The sequence below is a fragment of the Desmodus rotundus genome, chromosome 6, assembly GCF_022682495.2.
Source record: "Desmodus rotundus isolate HL8 chromosome 6, HLdesRot8A.1, whole genome shotgun sequence".
Classification (NCBI taxonomy): domain Eukaryota; kingdom Metazoa; phylum Chordata; class Mammalia; order Chiroptera; family Phyllostomidae; genus Desmodus; species Desmodus rotundus.
Window position 1 is genome coordinate 129,073,545 of NC_071392.1, and position 23,824 is coordinate 129,097,368.

Consider the following 23,824-nt stretch of genomic DNA (forward strand, 5'->3'; position numbering starts at 1 on the left):
CTAACTCAACAAATTCTGTCTCAGTGGCATGTGAGGGAAGGAGCTGGGTCCCTGCAGGAGAAGCACTGTGCAAGGACAGAGGAGTCTAAGTTCTGATGCTAGATCTGCCCCTGTCTGCGGGTATCATGGGTGGGAGGTGCATGGAGTTTGAAGAATGAAGATTCCTGAAAGTAGCAGACCCATGCAGATTTTCAGCTGTATTATCCACGCAACCACCCAGACATTCATCTGTGTAGATGCATCACCAACAAGCACAGAAAGTGCCTTCATCCTTTGGCATCTGAACCTGGTCTATATCTGGTGTGCCACAAAGAAAGGAATGCAGCCATTGACTACTGAGTCACACCATATGTTACAGAACTACAAAGTAATACGAGATCAAATAGGGCTTTCTAGCTGACTGAAATCTCAGCCTTCTACAGTAACTAGAATAACGGCTTCCCTATGCTTCAACTTCAGCACCTTCAAAATAGGGACACTGCTTATTTTAGCATACTTATTTAGAAGTTTGAAGGTGAATCTGAAAGAATGCACATAAACCCTAAGATTCTGATAAAATGGATGCCTTTCAAATCCAAGATGACTACTAATAAGTACTTCTCCCTTCCCCTAATACCTCTGTGAAGCAGGCGAGGAATACAGGGACTTATTCTACTCTGAAATTGTGGGATACTGTGAGAATGACAGCCTAAGCAATTTTCCTTCAAATTATCCAAATATCCAGCATAGCATGAAATGCAAACTCTCTACCAATCATCAGTGGAGAAGGAAATAATCAAAAGCTCAGGATTAAGGTAGACCTGGATCCCAACTTCAGTCCAGTCAGTAATAAGCTGTGTGACTTTGGTTAAATTTTGCAACTTCTCCAGGCCTAATTTTTTCATCTGTAAAAAGAACTCATGATACCTAACCTGCAGATGAACTAAAAAAAAAAAAAGTGAAGCAACCAGCAGAGTGCTTGGTGCTCAGTACATGCAACTCTTGGCACTGTGGTCATGTCCCTAAAAAGAGGTCTTGCATTATGCAGTAGGGAAAACAAGGGTGTCCATGGGCAGCAATTACACAAAGGGGAGTTTAAACAATTTTGTGATTTATTGTAAAAGAAATTTATTCTAGGAAGAATGTGAAACTCCCAAAATTATGAAATTAAGAAAAGTAAAATATTAATATATTCTCATAGAGGAAAACAAGATTGAAATGGAAATTCAAGTATGGCCACAAGGAAATAAATGACTGCTCTTCTTCTGTGCTTGTGACTCAATCTCTTTTCTTCTTCATCATTTCTCAAACGTGCAGCAATTACTTTGTGAAGATAAACACACTGCTCAGGTAAAAGTAATACAAAAGATTAGTTGCTTTGTGTGAAAACAGCGGAAAGGATTTTTGTTTCTTAATTTTTTTTCTGTGAAAGGTAATGCTCTCAAAGAGATGGGAAGGGTACTTAAAAAAAAAAAACTAAGGATAAAATATGATTCTTTGAGTCCCAATGTTATTTCTGTCACTCGTTATGTTTAAAAATAATACACAAACTGAGTATTTGAATCTAGATGGACCATGGCATATGCAACAGTCCATTTGTCTCAGCTATGCTAACACATGTGCAGGAATATAATCTATCAAGTTACTAATAAGCAGAGATTCAGAAGCCAAGACAGAGATCCTTTTGAACATGTATTTTACATCAAGTTGGGAGTATTTCTAAAAGATGTGTAACTGCACAGTTTAATTAACAGGCGGGAATGGCTCTCGTTTATGTTCTGCCTAATAAAAAGAAATTTCTCTGACTATAAATTTGATTGCCTTAACTCCCAAACTGCAAATTTTCTGGGCATTTCCTCTTCATGCTCTCTGGCAGATCTATCTGCCATCAAATTCTCAAGTTTTATCAAGGCCTTAGCAACAGCCCCAGTTTATGAAGTGCCTGTTACTTGGCCAAATTTAAGATAAGAAGTTAAAACACACACAAAAATAACAGCAACTTTTGAGAACAAGCAAGGATTTGGAAAAAGCTACCATGTCTAGGACAAAACTAAAATATGACCTCAACTTCTAAGAAGTGCAGAAACCTGTGACATTTACAATGTGCAAAATGAGTAAGGGAACCAGTATGGCTCAGAAGACGTAAGAGTTGACATGGACATTCGGTACCTGGATCTACTTACTGGCTGCATGGCCTTTGGCAAGTCACTCATAATTTATCTAATTCATTAAATGCAAGTGAAACCCCCATTTTGCTACATTTTGTGGAAATGTCTGGCAGAGTGCCTGAAAGAATGAAGGTGTTTGACAGATGTTAGTGTGCTCCCTGGAAAAGATGTTGCAAACTCAACTGCCTACAGAGATCAGTTGGGAAGGAGACTCTAGGAGGCCCTGTGACAGTAAGATAACAGGGAGCATAGCGGATGTCTGTGTATTATTTGAGCACATTCAATCCTGCTACAGAGGATGGATGAGGCTCGTATGAAGGGCTAAGCACAGCCAGTAAGTAAGCTGGAAGCTTATGCAGTAGAGGCAAATCTCACAGAGTGTGTCAGAACAGATAACAAGTAACCAAGCAGCTGTGAGACTCAACAGAATTCATGAAATTTGCTTAATTAAATATAGGCCTATAACCTATGAGATATGCCAAACACAGAGTGAATAAATATGATGGAACAGAATGCTACTTAGATATAGAAAGTATTAAGTCATGGTCAGGCCTACTCTGGGCTGACATTATGTCAACTCTGAATTAACGGCCCTTACTGACAAACAGCCTGGTCCCATGCTGGCCCCACATGTGCTCTACCCAAGAAATGCATGTGAGAACCAGACCTATTCAGCAGGCCACCAGCCAACCATGCTCCCATGGAATGAGCATGCGATGCTCTGGACACTGTGTCTGGCCAAGGCTCCTTGCTCAAATCTCCATCCTGGTAAGCACAGAGGGAAAGGCTGAGGTGGCAGAGAGAGGACAGGTGAGCACAGTGTGTCCCTGGGGTCAGGCAGTGTGCTCTGCTACCTTCCCTCCCCTCCCTTGGCTTCTCTGTGTTGGTTTAAACTGATTTAATCAAGAGCATCATCAGAGACTTCCTGTGGTCCATGAGTCCTTCTGTACAGTGCTTTTGGACTGTGTTTGAACCCACAGGCAGGTGACCTCCTCTGGGACAGGGAGCTCTGAGGTGTGTGACAAAGTGAGGCACAAGCCTGATGTGAATGAGCCGTTGCTCTGGCCAGTGCTGTCCTGTGGGCATGTTGGCCGGCGGTTCCCATGCTTTCTGACATTTTACAGAAACTTGGAAAATCTAAATTTCCATGTTAAATCTCCCAAGTTTTAAATGTTGACATCTTAATCAAAATTTTAAACACCTTTTCAGGCCAAATAATAAACATCATCCACTACCAGTTTGCTCCCTCTGCCTTAAGTTAAGAAATGCCACCAATCTTGGTACCATAGTCCCTATCATGTGCTCCTTCAGTTATAAAAACAAGATACCAAACTTTGAAGTTTTGCAAGTTACAGCCTCTCACTTTCAGGGGCTCCTTTGGTTAGGGAGGACCCTGCAGATCTGAGGGTGCTCAGCATCTCCCCCGCTCTGGGGCCACAATGACTGGAATTAGAAGGAAGGGCTTATTCCATATTTAAATTTGCATGACTGAAAAGAAAATGACCCCCACTACCTCAGGTACTCACAAATTATTGGGTTGGCCACAAAACTTTAGTTTTTTCCCTACAATGGCTCTAGTAGCACTTAATTTGTCTTTAACTTCCTTTGAAACAATTTTGTTAGATTGTATTGTGACAGCTGTCATACCACCATGCATTTAAAAACACTTATCAAAATTGGTGAATTTTTGTGTAGCCATTTTAATATTGAAGATGGAGGAAAATACACAACAATTTGGTACATTATGCTTTATTATTTCAAGAAAGGTAAAAACACAACTGAAACACAGAAAAAGATTTGTACAGTGTATGGAGACTGTGCTGTGACTGAGCAAATGTGTTAGAAGTGGTTTGCAAAGTTTCTTGTATTATTGACCTTTTCGCCAAATAATTCTTTGCTGTGAGGCTGTCTTATGCATTGGAAGATATTTAGGAACACCTCTGACCTCTACCCACTAGAAACCAATAACAGGAGATAGCCAATATACTCAAAATATCCAAATCAATAAAGTCATTGGTAAAAATGAAAAATGTCTTTATTTTACAGAAAAAACCAAAACAGACTTTTTTGCCAACCCAATATTTGCAGGTGGCCTGCAAGTTTGTACTGGAAAACTTCCTATAGGTTATACTTTCATTCTATCATTTGTTATCCTTGTTTTCTCTCTTTTCGAGCCCTGGCCAGGAGTTACAGCAAAATGAGGTAGCATTTGGGGGCAAAAGGAAGAGACTGTTACTATGGTATCTTTAACAAAAATCAGATGGTTAAAATCAGGACAGGTTGTGTTTCGGACGTCATATATTTGAAGTGAAATAGGTAGCCCTGGTTAGCAAGTGGTCCAAAGTGATTCTGGAGAAAAGGGCTGACGTCCTGTAACCACATGGGAAAAAGGAGCAACCTGCCAAGTACTGAACAGCATGAGGGGCATATAACTAGTGTGCCAGAAGACTCCTTAAGGGAGAGAACACTACAACATGTAGTCCCATGAGCAAGGGGCTGGAGAGTATCCAGGAGCTCAGGATAATGCCCAGAAGGTGAAGAGTGGGCAGAGGTCTACTCCTCTCTGCAGATACGCCAGGGTACAACTAAACTACACTCTGGTTGCTGGAGACTGCCAGAGCTGGGACGTGCATGTGTGTGCTGGTGTGTGTGTACATACTCACTGGTACATTGGAGGGCAGAATGGAAAAGGTGGGAGGGAGGTGGGGAGGTAGGAGGCAGCAGCTGTCTTAGACTGAGACACAGTCAAGAACCTTGATTTGCCCACATCTTCATTAGATGACTAGAGATCCAGCCACTGCCTGAGGAAGATGAGGAGCAACATAACTAACCAATGACTGAACCTGTCAGCATGGATAGAGCATGAGGAGCTCGTGGCAAGGAAGAAGGGGTGGAGGGGGGCTGTTTACAAAGGACACATGGTCACAAAATCCCTGACTCTAAACAGGCTACTTCCAGTGAGAACACCTTGTGGCAGGGCTTGCGTGGCTCGTGTTGATGAGTAACCTGTATTGGGTGACCATTACCAGGTAGGCCCTGCGTGAAGACTGGGAACTCAGTGCTGACGGACTGACAGGGCCCATGGAGTGTACATCAGTGGAGAAGACTAGCAATAAACATGACGACGACTGAAAAACAAACCACTGCGACTGCGGGCTGTGACAGCTGCTGAGGGAGAGTACACCAGGTGAGGGATGGAGGTGGTGGGGGACACGGCAGATGTCACCACTCTAGGAAGGATGGGAAGACAACCTGAAAAGATTACTTTCAGTTTTTCTGGGAATAAAAACTCTCCAGAAACAAAGTATTTGAAAATATATAAAAGTTGTTGGCTTGTTTCTTTATATTACCATGTTAATATGTAAATTAAAAGGCAGGGAATTTAAAACAGCGCTGGAAACATCAGCTTATTTCTATAACAAGACTATGACAGCCTCTACTATTAGCCTTAACCATAGAGTTCCTAGGTTGGTGTTTTGTATTATGCGGAAATGTAATTTAAAAATTAAATTCTACCCATTCTGGTCCTGAGTAACTGAAAATGGCAAGGAAAACACAGTGTAATTGATTTCACATACCAATCACTAAAAAGCACTTGAAGCAGGAATTTTAAAATGACTGTTATAGTCCAGTTAGCAGTATTACCTGCTGTGTAGGGTAGGCACATATTGTACAGGTACACTTTGCTGACCAACAGGTGACAGTAAATGACATTCAACACAGAAGGTGCTCTTCTCAGAGAGCAGCCAGACTGGCACAACCTGAGCTTCTCCTCTTGTGTCTGTCACTGGCTGGAAGGACCTTATCTCTTGAGGTGAAAATGCACACAGACCCAGAAGAGTGTGCTATTGGGATTTGCTAGAAGGCGTTACTGTAAGGACAGTGGGAATTGTGTCCTCCAAGGATCGGTAAAATAAATAGGGGAGGGGACAACATGGAGATGACAACTTTTGTATTGTCAAATAAGGACAATGAAACAAACTCCAATCTACAAATTGTGATTCATCCACACGTTAGGATGCAATTTAGCAATAAAAAGAAACAAATTACTGTTATACTCATCTATGTAGATGAATCTCCAAAACATCACATAAAATGGGAACAGCCAGATGCAAGAGAGAAAATGCTGCCTGTCCCATGTGCTTGGCACATGAGAACAGACACACCTGAGCTCTCCTTACAGAGAACAGATCCATGCTCGCTGGGAGGGGTGGGTGTGTGCGCCAGCTATAAAGGGGCACCAGAAACTTTCTGGAATGATCGAAAAGCTTGAAATCTTAATTGGTTATATGGGCGTATACACATGTCAAAACTCATCAAACTATACTTAAAATGTATGCATTTCATTGAATGCAAACCATGCCTCAACAGAGTTGATTTTTTAAAATGTGACAAAAAAAAGAAAAACCCTATGTGTTTATCTATTCTCACAGTTATTTCATAAAAATTATCTTTAATCCCTAAAGTAAAGAGGATATGACAGTCCTTTTGAGTTAAGTATCTTTCAGTTTAATGAAAAGCACTGTTTTTCTCATTTTAAAGCCCAGTGATGGAAACCTCCTCAGGATCCACCAGGAATTGGAAGATGAGCTTTTGAGAATCACTATTGTCTCATCTTTTCCTCCCAAATTCCATTCCCTGAGCCCTACCATGAACATTTCTTTAACATTCCTGAAACATGGCTTTCCATTACTTCATTCTGCAATGAACAGACCTCTGAAGCTAGCAGATTGAGGATTAAAATGAAAATGGCCAGGAAGAAGGAATGATTTAAATAACTAATAAATCCTTCTAGATAAAGGTGGGCAGCAAAGGACAGGAGGCAGAGGGAACCAGAAAGGTTTGGGAGAAGATGAAAGAAAGTGAAATCCAGAGCAGCCACACCTCTGTGTACTGTCTCTCCCCAGGCTCTCTTGGGCCTGCCCTCTAAGTTAGTGGAGACTCTACTGAGCGGGCCCTGTGTGTTGACAAGTCAGCCTAGTCCCTGAAATGAGCTGCCAGTGACTACCACCAACTTGCACAGTCAACAGGGTGTTAAGACCCTCCCCTGCTGGTCACAGAAGGCACAGTGCCTTGCTGAGTGCCTTCAGGGCCTCAGAAGACCATTAAGAGCTTCATGGGAAAATGGGGGAAAACAAAATTAGATATTTTAAGGAGAAGTCACAAAGATTTTTCAAAAGTATAAGATGCAATAACATATCTGTGTACATTAACAGCAGATTTTCCTTGTAAGAAGATCTAAGATGAAATAGAATGGACTCTTAGACTAATACTTTTTACCTTAGCCTTCTTAAAGCCACTGGCTCACCAAGAGAATAATTTAGGAGTAGACCAACTATCTCCTAAGTATGACTATTTGTTCTAGAAAACATTGCCTCTGCATGACATAATCAAATGATGGATGGAAAAAGTTGACATACTTAATTTTAAAGGTCAGAATGTTGAGGGGGAATGATAGAAAAGAAGCCCACAAAATATAAAACCATTAATAAAGACACAATTGAATACTAGAAGTCATTATTAGGGTTCTCAGGGTAAAATCTTGTTTTAATTAATTTATATCTAATATCAAACACTTATCCAGCACTTAGTACATGGCCGGAATTTTTCTAAGCACTTTATGTACCTAAGCTCATGCACCCCTCATACCAACCCGGCAGGGCAGGTTTCATTATTGCCATTTTACATAGAAGGTTGCCCGACTTATTGAGGTTACCTGGAGGAGACTGGAAGGGACATCAGTGCACCCAACACTACTCTAATAGCTAAACCTGTGCTGGAGCTCGGCCATTTTTGTTTGTTTTGTTCAGAGGAGGGACCGTGTATTCCTGTCATGTTTATTTTTAGTTCTGGACTCTGATACTTCCATGACTGGGTAGCCCCCAGAAAATGTGAGGCCCTCAGCACACCCGTGAATGCCTCAGGAGGCCCTGCTTACATGGGAACTAGGAATTCTCCAGGTAACTGCCAACAGTCTATTCCTGGTCCTAATGATTCAGCACCAGGGATAAGCATAACAAGGAAGTAGAACAATGATATGCTTTCAGAACTTCACCTTGGTAAGTTCAAAGAAAGCAAAACTCTCTGAATTTGGACTTAATATATTTTGAAGTAAAAGCCTAAATTCTGAAAGACCCCATAAAATTTTTTTGTATTTGGTTTCTCTAACTTGCCTTTACAGTAGCATCTTCACAATTTTGGCCAGATTTACATATAGCCTGGACTATTATCTGCTTGCCATTTTTATTTAAATCAACTTAGTTTCTCTTATTTTTTCTTTTTTAGATATAACTGACACACAACATTGTATTATTGGCAGGTATACAACATACTGATTAAATATCTGTATATATTGCAAGATGATTACCACATAAGCCTAGTTAATATCTGTCACCACACAGCTACAAATTTTTTTACTCTCTTAGCGACTTCCAAAATTTGGAATACAGAATTAATAACTATAGTCACTGTGCTGTCCATTACACGCCCCAGGACTTATTTATTTTATAACTGGAGCTCTTTGACTCCACCCATTTCTCTTCTCCCCACCTCAAGCCTCAGTTCCCTCTGGTAGCCACCAATCTGTTCTCTGTGTCTATGAGCTTGGGTTTTGGGTTGTTTTTTAGATTCCACATATAAATGAGATCATCCTAAATCAACTCAGTTTTAAACAATTAAGTATCTTTGTTATCCATGTCTTCAGTTTTAGGCATGACATTGATTTAATAGTTATATATTATTAGCACATTTATCTGTTAAAATAAAACAAATCTATGCACCAATTAAAATCACTGCATGTCCTCCAGTGCTGTGAGTTCTGTTTTGGGGAATTCAAATTTTGAGCTAGTAAAACCCAGTCTTTACCCTCTACTTAAAAACATGGATATAATACAAACACACATTCAGAAATTATTTTATGTATGTATAGACCATTACATATATGTACAAAAGGAACTCTACACACACACACTACACATGTATACACACACAATTTCAAATGGCTGAAAAAGGAAGTGACCAGCAAGGAGGCATTAAGTCAGGGGCAGTGAAAAGTACTGGATCAAGGACACAGTATAACATTAATCACCTGCACTGTTTCTCCATGAAGACTGAAAGAACATGCATGTCTAAAGGGAGGAATCACCTCAGGGCCAGGGGTTCCAGAGGCGCATTGGAGCAGGGAAGTGGGGAGGGCTGGCTTCAGGCTCCCTCCCTCAGCTTCCCCCAATAGCAGCTGCACAAAGGGCTCAGCTAAGAAGAAATTTGGAAATCACAGGTATTATCCAATTTCCTCATTTTACCTATGAGGAAACTGAGGCTCAGAGAAGCTAAAACACTTAGGGTCACTCAGTAAACCTCAGCAAAATCAGTGCCTAAAGAAGCCAGCATCCAGATCCCCAGTCTTGTGTTTATCTGACCAAGACAACTTCTGAGAACACCTTCTTGTAGCCATATATACTGGTGACTTTGGTGAATGTCAGTACCTCAATATTTAATGAAGTGCTATGAGTCAATGGAAACAGATTAGGAATGAGATGAAGTCATTATTTCGGAAAGCATGATGTAAGGAAACAGGCGTATCTCTTCTTGAAAAGTTGTATAAATTGAATAATGCCTAAAACAGATTAGGGAAGCTTCCTAAATAATGATCTTAGAAACAATAAAAACAGCAGTAGTAATAAGAGTAATAGCTATAAGTGTTTACCATATACCAGACACTAGATTCAATACTTTATATGTGCTGATATCCCTGTGACATAAATATTAATCCCATTTTTATAGACAGGAAACGTGAGCCCAAGCCCATGGGTAAGGTGACCAACTATCCTGGTTTGCCTGGCACTGCGGGGTTTTCCAGAGCATGCAACTTTCAGTGCCAGATGCAGGAAAATCCTGGGCCACCTGGGATGGTTGGTGGCTGCGCCTGTGGGGGCTGATGAATGATGGCAACTTGTATGTCTTCCTGACTCAGCAACCACCACTACCTTCTATGGGATAACTTCTCTCCACGTGCTACACAGTTGAGACTTTCACATACTGGTGTAAGGAAGGGTGTGACTGATATCTTACAAAATATGCACATAGAGCTCCTTCTCTTTTCACACACACACACACACACACAAAGACAAAGAAAAGCACTGCATAGCCTCAAACCTCCATTCCTCAAGAAGAGTGAAGAAGCGACACTTACCTTGACCTGAAACTCGAAATGCTCATCCTTTCCTTGCCCGCAGAGCACATAGCGTGGAATGCTAATTTTAATTGGGTCCTTCAGGTCATCTGGATTTGCTCCCAAAGAGCGAGAAACCATCCGCTATCAAAGGCACATCAGATGGGGAGAACAAAGAGAACCAAAATCACTCAATAGCAAATACCCTGCTTGGGCAGAGGAGAAAATGTGTTTCAAGTAGAGAAGAGAGCACCAAACCAGTAGTTTATTTAGAAAAATGATGATTGCCTTTGAAAGAAAAATGCTAAGTCTCTCTCATAACAGAAGACCAGTTCTTTAGGTATACCATTCCCAGGAGTTAGGGCAAAAGCACTTCAAACATTGTTTGCCTTTGAAGTTCCTTCCAATTTATAAGAACAAGTGAAGAAAGGGACAGATTACACATACTGACTTAAAAAAAAAATCAGTTTAAACCAGATTCCTTCCTGAAAAGTCTTTATCATCTGACTTCTTTTTTACTTCACAGACTATCAGATTGCTGTACATAATGCTCCAAAAGCTGGAAATTTTATTTAAATTTACTTCATTTTTAACTTCTAGGCATTTTTATAAGCCAGTGTAGCATTGAAAGCTCTTTAAATACCAATTAAAACAAATCCCAAGTATTTTCTTTCGGCTCCATTTGATTAATAATCTACTTGGCTCTGATAAATATTTATGGTCTGGATGGTGGGAAGCCAGAGGGTTTGAGGAAAAGGCATTATAAAAAAAATAAATCTTCAAAATGTATTCTCTTGAGAGTGAATGGGAGGAAATCTCTGAACAATCCTTATCATTTGTACTAACATGGGGCTTTAGAAATCATAAGAAAATGTTTTTCAAGCAATAGAGTAATAATTATAATCATAATTATAGTTGCATTTATTGAGTACTTACTATATACCAAACGATTCAGTTAACAGTTTATAAACATGGTTGTACCTAATCCTCACAATGCCCTATGAGGTATTAACCTTATTAACCTTATGTATCAGAGGAGAGCCCAAACTGAGAGTTTAAGTAACTTGATAGACGTAAGTGGTAGACCCAGCATTTGAACTCAGGCAAACCTAGAACTCAACTACATAACCACTATGCCATTCTGATATAGTGAAAAATAATTTCTTCCATCTCAGATAAATTTAGCTAATGAACACTTCAATATATGAAGAATTTAAGGTGAAAACTCTGCAATTATGGAGTGTAATCCACTATGGCTTCAAAAAAAACAAACAAAAAATTATGAGCAACACACTCCCTTTCTCTCAGAGAGAAAGCATTCCTGGATCCTTGGATCCTTGGTCAGGTATAACACAGCAGACCCAACCTAACTCTGTGAGTGTGTGTGTGTGAGAAAGAGAGAGAGAGAGAGAAAGCACTGATTTCCGAATGACACGGAGGTGTGTACTTTGTCTCAGATTACTGCTTTCATCTAGCTGATGGTGTAAAGATTTTGGCATAATATGACATTACAAAAGCCTTTTAGAGCATCTTAATTTTTCCCTGCATGGCTGGCCACCCAAAATAAGAACCATTAATTTTGTCACAATGGTGCACCTATTTAGCTGTCCCTGATGTCAAACCCATAGTGGAAATTCTTAAAAAGTGAGTTTCTCAACATGTGCATTGCCAAAACCTTTCAATTCACTGATAGTATATTTCAAAATTACTTTAAGTGGAAACATTTCCTGAAACATAAAATGTATTTTTTCTATTTAAAAGTGAAAAGGCAGAGAAATAATTTAGTGGTTTTACTTCTTTTCAAAGAACACATTTAACATAAGAAATGTTTTTGATCTACAAATGCCGTGAAGTTCTTGCTCTCCTGTTCTAAGCTCTGAAATCTGCTATGTCGTGCATAATAACTGTGTTTTTCAAGTAGGAACATAATCTCTTTTAAATCTGACACAATCACTTGGGAACTCAACTTGTTGTGTGTCTGTGCATGTGCATGCGTATGCGTGTGGGGTGTTGGATTGGGGCAGGGGGCGCATTGTAATTTGGAACAACTTCAGTGGAAGGGAATGCTGCCAAAGGGATTTTAAGCAACAACTAGTAACTGCTAGTACCAACTGAGAATTAAAGACCCACTTGCTCTAACTTAGGAGGAACCTGGATCCTCCCCACTGATTAGACCAGAGGCCAACACTGCAGCTGATCTGATGAGGAGCCATCTCTACAGTTACAGGCTCTTTTCCTAAGAGGTGAGAATAAACAAAAGGAAGAAGAAGAAACGCAATTAAGTAAATATAATTCCTTCAATCAACTAGGAACAGTGTGTTATAATGTGTTTTATGGGTTCTCAAAAAAGTTGTGGATGATCAACAAGGGTAACACGCTTGGTACTGAAACTCTGCTTCCTTGAAGCAATCACAGAAAATGGACATGGGATTCCATGTAGTGCTGAGTTCAAAGACTCAGAATCAAGTTCCGACTGGAGGACTTGGACTTTGTGCAACAACACTCTCCCACCCCTCTGCACCTCAGTTTCACTGTCTCTATGGGAAGGCGCACATTTACCAAATCCCAATCACATGGCAGGAACCCAACTACGAACAAGGCAGCGTCCTGCCCTGGAGGACTTGTGGGTAGAGACAGACTCTGACAAGTAAAGTGGTCATTCCAGCAGGATTAGAAAGTTGTGATAAGGACACTGAGTGAGAAAAACTATGGATGTGTACTTTGCTATTAAACATCATGACTTTTACTGAAGAACTGCAGTCAAAATGGCCCAGGTATACTGTTGACTAAGCAATGGATAATTAGCTTTATCTTTCTAAATGCCTTTCCTCATAGGCACCCTAGGGCATACATTCAGCACTGGTTATCTTTTATTGAGCACCAACTACGTGCTATGCAGAGAACCAAATCCTGGGAGTATAAGGTAACTTTTACTAAGTATCTGGAATTTCTAAGGCTTTCAGTTTTTTTCTTTAATTGCATTAAGTTTTGAAGAAACAATTGGTTTTTCCACTGTAGATAGATTACATTCTAAAGTTAGCGAATGCTACCTTAACTTTCTTTTTTTATAAGTCAACTTTCAAAGAGGCATAAGACTGTAACTGATGCTCTGGTTACTACATAGGCCTTTTAAGACTAGAAAGTTCTCTATTTCTAAGAATGTATGATTGTGAAATCCAACCCTAATGTAAAGAAAGTTGTGTGAAGCTCAGGGTCATATATCCTCTAAAGAAAAAATTCTGTGTAGTTGTGGCCAAGTGGTTAAGGCAATGGACTAGGAAAAAATCCCTGCCTTTAATACCTGGGTATACAGATTAAGCAGGAACCAGTTATCCGCGAGGAGCTGGATCTTATAATATTTATGCAGTTTGCCTATACCTAGGACAGCCCCTTACATACCAGCATCTGCATGTGTAGCTCAAGAATTGGTTCTAGGTGGGCTAAAAGAGATGCTGCCCCAGTCAGGATCAGACGGTGAAGTGTAACAAAATCCTTTGCTGAGATGAAGCATATTCCTCTTCATAATCTTACATGCTGGACACTCTAAATATTGTTAGAGTCCTCTTCTATCATCAGTGGCCACAGTTTGCTTCAATCTCACTGATTTCAAAGGAACTAAATAAAAAGTGCAGTGAAATGACAAACTTCAGATATAAAGAAGTGAAAAATAAAGCTAGAGATCTGAAGGCATTAGAGAATGAAAGTATAAACATGTAAAATAAAAATCAAACAAGTATGTGTTTACATCTAATCGCTGCTGCAATGTGAGTTTTAGAAGCTACTCTTTGAAGTCAACTGCACGGGAAATGTAGCTCTCAGGATATAGTATGAAACGCTCCTGACCTTTTCCCAAACCATGTTTATGTTGGGCAAGAAAGAAAACTAACATAACTGTCTCCTAAATTTATGTTTATTTGAAAGTTGCTATATCTTGAATATCTTGAGTTTTATACTAGGCAAGTAAAGTGTGCTGTATCATATTTTATCCTATTGTTGATGGAAGCTTTTAAGCTTCCATGTAATTATTTACTTTGGAATCAGTCACAGTTTCCCTACATGTAGCAAAGAAGAGTCTTAGACTTAAAGGTAAGCTGGGGACACATCGTAGAGGGAGCAAAGGAATAGGAAAGCCTGTATGTTCAGAGGCGTGTCTTACAGCAGATCCGGCAAAGGGAACCACATAGGACACTTCTGGGAATTTTAAATGAACTGTGGAGTGGTTCTATTTAGAAGTGAAAGGTCAAGGAAAAGCACATAATTAGTAACTTGGATTACATTTCTATACACAAGAAAAATTATCATTTAAGATACAAAGAAATATCTTTCAGAAGCTTTTAATGAAATAATGTTCTGTGTCCAGAAATGGGCTATTTTTCAGTTGTTGGGGAAACACTATAGTTGGGACAAAAAAAAAAGCAGGCAGAACACAGACTACGTTTTAAATATCCAGATTAGAATCTTCTCTTCCTACACAGGCTGTCTCCTTCAAAAGGGGAAGATTAAGAAAACTGGTAAGAAATGGCTTTAATATCCACTCAGATTACTGTCAGCAGTGCAGAGGGCATGGGACAGACCAATTCTCCAGGGAATCACCAGCATTTCTCCCTAACACTCTAATTATGTACTAGAAGGCTGAATGAGGTATATACTTTAACCATGTCAAGGTCAGACCTAAGAACTGTTGTCTGATAACCTAGAGCCAAATATCCAAGCTTTGCTTCTACAATACTGGTTTGTATCAGATTTAACAAAGTTATTTATTCTCCTTTCTCTTTTCCCAGCATAGCACGTATTTCAAATCCTTCCTATTTTCAACCATACACACCACAGTTACAGTTCTAATTAGGGCTACTATGTATCAAGTACCTACTATGCTGCAGCAGCTTGAAAACTGGCCTGGGGCAGATATGGTAAGGATCTGTTACATTGTCAAATGTAAGCTATGTTACAAGAAACCAGAAATAACGGTTATTTGTGTGAACAGGTACAAATTATGAATATGGTAAAAGGCCAAGATGTTTATATTTATCTTTAGAAGGTGAAGCCTGCCTATGCCATGAAGGAACGTTGTGCTAATACCAAACTATTTTGAAGGCTTAGTACATACAACTGAATTGGATTTTGCTATGACACTTGGCCACACATGCTACAGGTACACCCTGACCATCCCATTCAAGGTGAGGACTTAGTAGCCTGGCATGAAGAAATAATGCTAAATTTACCTTGTTTTGAAGCAAGTTTAGAATACTCATATCAGGAAGCAGAAATAAGGGTTTTCAAATAAAAAGTAGTTCTTTAATTTATATATGTATTTATATATATACGTGTGTGTGTGTAGACACACACACACAAACAGAAATATGGGATTTCAGAAATAGAGGATACATATATAGACACACACAAAATAAAGGTTTTTAAATAAGAGTATTTCTTTAATATATTTTACTTTACTGAACTTTAATATATTAAAGTATATTTAATATACTTTAAGGATAAATTACCCAGAAAATGATACCATGTTGGATGTAGATGCTTGTGGAATATCTTACTTATCCTAGTGGCCTCTGGGTAATCTAAAAGGTTTGGCTAACATTTCTAATCCATGATTCTTACCAGAATAGATTATTTCATCCACACAGATCTGAGTTGATCAACATTGTTTCAGGATTTGAAAACAGTGGGTATCTGATGAATGTTTCAACCTGAAACTATTAAAATTGTTGCCATTTATCTGTAGATTGCCAAAGACTAGTCCCTTTAATGGTCATCGTTTCTAGATAACTCATCATTAAATGGATAATTTAAAGTAGATTAAAAAATGGGCCTAGAATGACTGAGAACATGGAGATAGTGCTGTGTGGCTCTCATTACCAAATAAGATTATAGACAGTACAGAAGCCCCAGGAGGGAAAATCACGTGTCCTCCCTTCTAGTTCTACAATATCTTTCATTAACTAGGAAAGTGCCACTCATTTTCACTCATTGAGTTTTGCTGAGATCTAGTTTTGGTTCAAACTGTACTGAAGTCTAAGGTTCAAAGAAATGAAAGTGGGGAGTGGGGATTCTCTTCATCCGGTTTCCGTAGAATATACTGTTATGTAAGAAACAACAATGACCACATAAGATTATCTGTACTATATTCATGCTATGACTGTTTCCAGACTTTTCTTCCATAGGAATTAATAATGCAGAGAGCAGGGGGGAAAAAAAGACTGAAGTCCATACAAGGAAGCATGGAATTACAAAGAAACATGTAAAGCTTCAAGAAAAATAACTCTCATGAAAAGAATAATCTCGAATGTGTGGAAATTCCAAGAAAAAAAACTTATAAGTCAGAGAAGAATTAACATTTCTTCCAAATATTTGTTCCTAGTATAGTCATTTTTACTTTTAAAAAATCAATTAAAAAATTTACCAAAGTCAAGAATAACCATCATTAGAAAGTGACTTTGGCACTTTGGAAAGGCTATAGATGTTATGGAATACGATGTGGGTTTGAGTTCCAAATCTCAGTAAAGTGACCCTTTTTGAGTTAAATTCCCAAGTATGAAATGAAGATTGAGGGTAACAGGTCCTCCACCCCAGGAGGATCACTGTGGGCTCCCAAGGAACAATACATGAAAAGGAACTGCACACTGTAAGCCACAATACAAAGGGTGTTGGGATTAGTATCACTGTAATCCACTGCAGCTTCCGCAACGAAAGATTTTAACCATACTTTTTTTTAAAGCAGGAAAAATAATTTACAATGAATCTCTTTCCAGCCCACCAACTGGATTATTCAGTTCCATTCTTTGTAAAGGCTTTACAAAATTACAACGCTGCATCCTTAACAAGAGACCGGATGGTGGTGCTTTGGAAACTGTTGTGTAAGAAACAGCAGAGGGACTGAGGGTGGAACAGACCTCTTCTATTCGGCTACAGATGAGTGCCATGGCAGACTCTGAAGGCGGAGATCACAGTTGGTAAGATTATGGAAAGAATGGTCTAACCACGACAGCAGTTCCCGATGAATAAACCACTTCAGTGGTAGAGAGCGATCACCCCACCCATGGCCAAGTCAAGCAAAAGCTGAATTGAAAAGCAAGTTGAACTAGGTTAACTTTAAATGTCTTATAACATATGTTCTTCCTATGACTGCCTGTTTCTGTTAGGGGAAAGTCCTGAAGACGTATCTGAACTTTTATCTTCAGTGCCTTGGGAACCTTCACATAATACATCCATAGTAGAATGAATTACTGGTCCTAACTCTTGTCTCCCTTGCAGTAGTAGTATACAGTCTTAGTCACACTGTGGCTTCTTGATGGGTGGAGCGTATGCCTTCTCTTTGACTCTGGACTCAGTCGCGTGACTTGTGTTAGCCAATGTGGCATTAGCAGACATGAGGCATGGTTGACCTTTTCTGCTTCTGTCTTCATCTGTCTGTGTGGCCACTGTCTGCATGGCCACTCCCTCTTCAGCACAGAACATGAAATGAGACATGTGGAGCAGACCAACCCCAGCTGACCTCAAATGACCAGATTTTTAACAGCAGAGCTGCCTCAACCAATTCGTAAACCATCAATGAGAAATAAAAGGGTTTTTTTTTGCGTATGTCACTGAAACTTTAGGGGTTATTTGTTATTTGGCAATAGCTGACTGGTGTAACATGTGTTACAAAATATATTTTAAGGAATGATTCAGAATTGTCCAACTTTCATACTGGAGTCTATGTAAGTAAATTAAAATGACCTCATTAGAAACTAGTCACCAGTGAGACTGCTTGACCATCAAAGAAGTATTAATAAAAGTGTTCTAAACTATTTATCATTCAAAACATTAAGTCATCTAGGAAAAGAAATGTAAACAAAAATTACCATAATTACTATTGCTGGAAGACATAAGTATTCTCTCCAAAGGATTCACATGCATTTTTTAAAGTAATGAGAAAAGGGAGACAAAGTGTTTTGAAATGTTTTTCAACAAAGCCTAAATAAATTCATCCTACCCACCACAAGTCTGCAAAACAGGCAGCTGTGAGCAAAATGGAGTTTAATCAAATTCAGACAAAATCACTGTTTTAAAAGTATTCAGGGAGGTTTTATGCAGAATGCATTAACAAGCCCCACAATGTATATGTTTATTCCTATATTACAATGCAAAATGCCACATAAAGTATGTATAAGCCCTCCCCCCCAACCCCTGCCCAATGCAGGAACTCACTACAGTGGAGATGTCATTTTAAGCTGGATGCTGAGACCCATGCCAGCCCTGCTACAGTAGCTCCATGGGCTCAGAACTGAAAAATGAGCTGCTTCAGCCAGAGGGAGGCTGTTGGGATTGAAGCCACAGTGGGTAAGGGCACAGATACTACTCCACTGGCTTCTACAGGCATTATGACGACTTTAATACTTTTCAGGGACAGTAAATCAAATTTTCATATCAAAAACCATATTTGATCTCAAGGCAAAAGGTGTGTTTAGGTCATAGAAGTGACATGTAAAATTTGAATATCGGCGGCTACTTCTTTTATGTACTGACTCCCCGTGCAATCCTCATTGTGGCCTGCTTGGATCATAAAGCAGACTGAGAAGTCCCAATGAATCTTATGGTTTTTATTCAGTGCTTATATTTGCTGCATGCTCCATGTATGAACAATATTAAAGACCATAATTTATCACACAACAGAATTATGCTTTTTAACCGATGAGCACAAGAATGTCTGTTTAATATTTATCATTCTTTATCAAAATCTTGTACTACTTATGCATTACTTCCTTTCTAACCAGTGTCCCTACACAGGCATTTGAAATTCCTGTGCTCCTCATGATCATGAAGAGAAAATATTCAATAGGACAGTATTTTAAAAGCTGAAAAAAGTGAAACAAGTGAAAATGAATTAGGGGAAATATTATTAAGATATTAGAAGATTATCATGGTTTATTTTTTATTTTTTTCATGGTGAAAGATCTACTTGGCAAGAATGCGACAAACTAATTTTAATCATGTGCTCATCACAGACTCGAAAGCCTTCCTGTACAAGGCAATGGGGTGTGTACACGTCTGTATGTGTTGGGGGGAGGTGGAAATAATAAAAGCATGCTCCACCTAAAAGCATTTGGATTCTATGGCCTCAAAAAGCATCCACTTGGCCACCTCAAATAAGGCTGTAGCCACCAGAATGTGGATCCTCACGTACTCTCCAGTTTATTGCCTCCTCCTGTTCACTTCCCCAGAACCTGGGTAGAGGAATATTAATGTGGAAAATACAGCTTGTTGTTAGCTCTGACAAGGGAAAGAGGGAAGATCTGCATTTCTTGGCCAAAAGGAGATGGTAAGTACTGGATGCGGTAAGCTCTGACATTCTCCCTATCATCAATTAGGAACAGAAATGAAGAGGGAGCAGGCTACAACATTCACACTGACTGTTATCCAAAGATCTGACTAGAAAAGAAAATGACCCCTCCACACCAGGGGTAATACGAATGGCTTAAGGGAAAAGCTGATTTTGACTATGTACGTCATTCCGTGAGTAGCTACTGTTGTCAGATTGGCATGATCCCAGCTGGAAGGGGGCGCCATGTGGATGGAGCATTGGAGATGTCTGCCTCCTTCCGTCCAAGACTTGGGAATACAGCAGAGCACACAAACTTGAGAAACAGGAGCACACTGGTAGAGCAACCCTGGGTCAGATAACATGAAAAGTAGGCACAAAACACACAATCTGATTCCTTATTGAAATGTGAACACAGGTGGATAAAAGGGTCAAACAGAGGAAAGGGAAATTCTAGAGAGGCTAGTTTTAAGCCTCTAGCAGAGAAGGTGGGAAAGTGACTTTTGGATGGTACTTCTGAGGAGAGAAGACCTACCTGAAGCTGACATGGGCATGAATCCATGTCAGAAGGGAGGCCAGCAGAACACTTGGTCAGAGATTATGAGTGATGGGTTGGGAGAGAGGAAAGAGGACAGCCAGAGAAAAATGTTGAATGCCTTCTGAGGTGACCCTATATCTGATAAGACAACATACTGAAGCTGTCAGAAAAAAGACGTGGACATGAAGAGCATTCCTAGGACAGAAATACAGGAGCTCCGAGAAAGAACTGGTAGGAGGGGGCACATTGCATAGGGGGAGACAGTTGAAAATAAACCAACAGGTAAGAAGTTGAAATCACAAAGGTTGGAAAGGAATAGTCACAGAGTCAGGAAGAAGAAAGGAAAAGGCAATTAATTGAGAAGCCACCGCAGGGCAGGTAGTATCTTCATTCTACTTATTGCAGTGAGAGGAGGGCATCTGCAACCCCTGGGTCCTTTGGGAAGCTGGATGTATCACTGATGTGCTCTGTTACACAGCTGCCCTAGTCACAGCTAAAACGGAGGATGTCAATGAGGGTCACTGCCAGACTGGACACTTTTTTAGGCAGCACAATTAGTCTGCCAGAATCCAGCAGGCAGAGACAGGCTCTAACCCATACTCTAAGTCAACATGAAGCCAAACACAGTCAGAAATGCTTTAATCGCTTCACAAATAATGAGGCGGACCCAAATTCACAAGGCTAAGGTTCCAGAAATAAAGCAAGTGGTGATAAACACAGTTTATGAGCACTCTGCTATGACCTACTTTATTTTATTGTAGATATTTAATATATTTACATCTTTCATTTTAGAGGTCTGCATTTTTCCAGTTTCAAATCAATTCGTTACATGGAGATATTCATAGTCCTTGACTGCTTTCATAATGTTCGTTTTATTATAGATCTCAAAAAATATGCAGTGTTTTCATAAGTCTTCTCCCTAGAGCCTTGTCAAGTGTGAGATTAGCCACAGAGCCTCATCCTGAGAGTTGAGTGTCAGCTTCCACACCTCAGGGGCCACATTCCAATTGCCCTGAAGACACAATGAGTTGGTGAAAGGCTGGACATTCTGGGCTTCTCGAGAGTGCTCAGACAGACTATTTCCTGAATCTGATGGAACTTCCAGTTTTTGAAAGAAGACAAGTTGGACTGCTGGTAATGTTTTCTTCTCTGGAACAATGATGCACCTGAATTCACTTAAAGCACGAAATTTGATGACATCAAATTGTGCTCGTGGAGGAGGTGTGCTTAGGGACCGAATGTGTGGATAGAAAACTCGGTCTTCCCTCACAAGGGCGATGTGGGTGTTCAGAAGGACCAGTGACTGACAGGGGTCTTGGCCAGAATCATCTTCAACTCTGACCGTTGTATAGAGCAATAACTGAACCTCTGCCAGAGATGGGATGTTGCCTTCCATATTTGCATGAAGAAAGTAAATCATGTCAACCATGGTATCCTGGAATTTGGATGACAACCGAACTCCATTTGACAAAACTAAATCAGGGATTTCTGCTTTCCAGTCAAGAGACAGCTGCACCAGATCTTGCTGGAGCAAAGGATGACTAGTGCAGGCAGCAGCATCAGACTCAGGCATCAGGACACACAGGAGGTCATGGCATATTTGTTGACAGAGGTTTTTGTTATAACTAAATACAGTCAGCAGGAGACTCTCTGCAGAGCCCAGGAATCGAATGCTCTGCCCACCAAAGCCGATTTTAATCTCCTGTAGTTCAGAGAGAGGTAGAGCATGAAAAATGCCCATGGAGCTTGAGGGGTTATCTGACAGAACCAAAGCATACAATGTGGAAGGAAGCAGGAGCAAACACACTGGCTGGGGGTCAGGTTCTGTGCAGTTAGCAACAGCAAGCCAGTAAACGCCTCTGACTTCATGCATGCCACCCAAAAGTTCTGGTAAGAAACAAGCCAAATGCTCGAGAAAGTCTTTTAAAGGGCACTCCTGAAGTTTCAGCATTTGATCTGGGAATTGCACAAGGGCCTGCTTAAATGCAGAGATCCTTCCAGCATCTTCACATTCCAGGCGGACAACTGAACTCGGTGAGGGACCTGGTACCTCTGCAGCTATAGAGCCTGGTACTCTGTAAGGCACCTCTGCCCTCTTGCCGGCCCCTGCCTCCTGGCTGTTGCTGCTGCCAACCTGATCTTCTGCAGGAAAAGAATGAAATTCTGATGATACACAGTGTGACTTTAAGGGCATGTCCAGCAGTAAGTGTTTCACAAATGGCAGTCTTCTGATAAATGTTGTTACTTGAGAGGGGAGCCCACTGGGGTCCCATAGGTGTCCCACGTGCCTGGCTTGGCTGATCACCTTTGTGCCAGCCTGTAGCAGGTGACTGCTAGTATCTTTATAAAGGTTGGAGAACCTGTGGTAAAAGTATCCCAATCCACTGTTTCCTTCTGTCCTGATATTTATCAGCGACTCTGGAGAGCTAAGTTTTTTAGAAGCTAACTCTTTCTCAGTGTGCTGCTCTCTACAAAACTTTGAGGCTGGTGAATTCTGAAAAATGCTGGCAGATGCGCTCTCCTCACTTGAAACACTTTCAGAGAGAAGATAGCAGAGTAACTTGCTTTTCCTGGTCTGTTTATTTCCACTGTTTATAGACACTTCTTGGCATGTATGTTTCAGCGAAGTCCAGCTGGACTCAATTCCCAAATTGTGTTCATTTTTATGAGTCACTGGTTCACTGAAATCTTCTGAGTTAACCTGAAAATGTTTTGTATGACTGGTGCTGTTTTCATTAAGAAGAGGGATTTTAGACAGATTGAGACATGATGACTGAAAACCACCTATGTACTCAGGATGACTATATTTGCAATCACTGTCCTGCAGCACCTCAGGCATTGAGGGCTGATCCCTTCGCTGGCGGGTTCTCTCTCCTGATGCTGGACAGAAAGTTGTGGGGCCTGAGATGCTCCCAGCCATGGGATCCCTCTGGTGGTTGTTCTGATCCACCTCCCTCCTCTCTTCTCTGTTGGACGTGTCAGTGACATTTTTGGGCAGCAGCGGAGCAAGACACCCTTTCTGTTCAAGATGTCAAAAACAGTTGAAACAGGGGATGTGAGAGCAGCTTTTGTGATTCTTTGCAAATGAAGGTTTTGGCAGTCATTGGTTTCATTGTGTAGATTGATTCAGAGGTTAAATCAAAAGCCTAAGCCATCAGTATTGATTGATACATGATTTAAAATATAAATAATCAGATTCACAGATAGAACATCAATTTCCATATTATATATTTAAAAAATTGCCAAGTACTTTTACAGAAATACGTTCGATAGAATTGATCCACAGTATCCACTTCTTGGTCTAAAATTTCATTCACTCTAAGTTAAATCTTAAGACCTTTGGGTCAGTTTTCAAAAGGTCAAATTTAATTATAAAACTAAATATATGACCATATGTCCAAAATGTAAAAGTAATCAGGGTACAGTTAATGAAAATCAGACAGCAAGGCCAAAAGAAACTGACAAGCATTCTAACCTGAGTAATACTTCTCTCACCTCTTGATTTCTTGTATGACATTCCTCAATTTTATCTGGTTAGATTGCTATTACCATATCTACAAACCAGCACCAAGAAAGGCCAGGCACTACAGATGCAAAGAAATGAAAGGCAACACCCTGCTCTTCACAAGGCTATTGGCTAAAGAGATGGCTGTCCA

The 23,824-nt window shown here is 40.1% G+C and overlaps 1 protein-coding gene across 5 annotated transcripts in view; it reads right to left on the reverse strand.

The window, feature by feature from the left end:
* Positions 1-23,824, reverse strand: part of KIF16B (kinesin family member 16B) — a 301,049-nt gene that overhangs the window by 62,803 nt on the left and 214,422 nt on the right. For 3 of the 5 annotated variants that reach the window (XM_053926359.1, XM_045194720.2, XM_045194719.3), the window contains one exon: positions 18,514-23,187. In XM_053926359.1, coding sequence (XP_053782334.1) covers positions 21,088-23,187 — 2,100 coding nt within the window. In that variant the 3' untranslated portion in view covers positions 18,514-21,087. Of the gene's footprint in view, positions 1-10,338; positions 10,462-18,513; positions 23,188-23,824 lie in introns of those variants that run through there. The other 2 variants (XM_024559335.3, XM_053926360.2) reach the window with 1 other exon arrangement.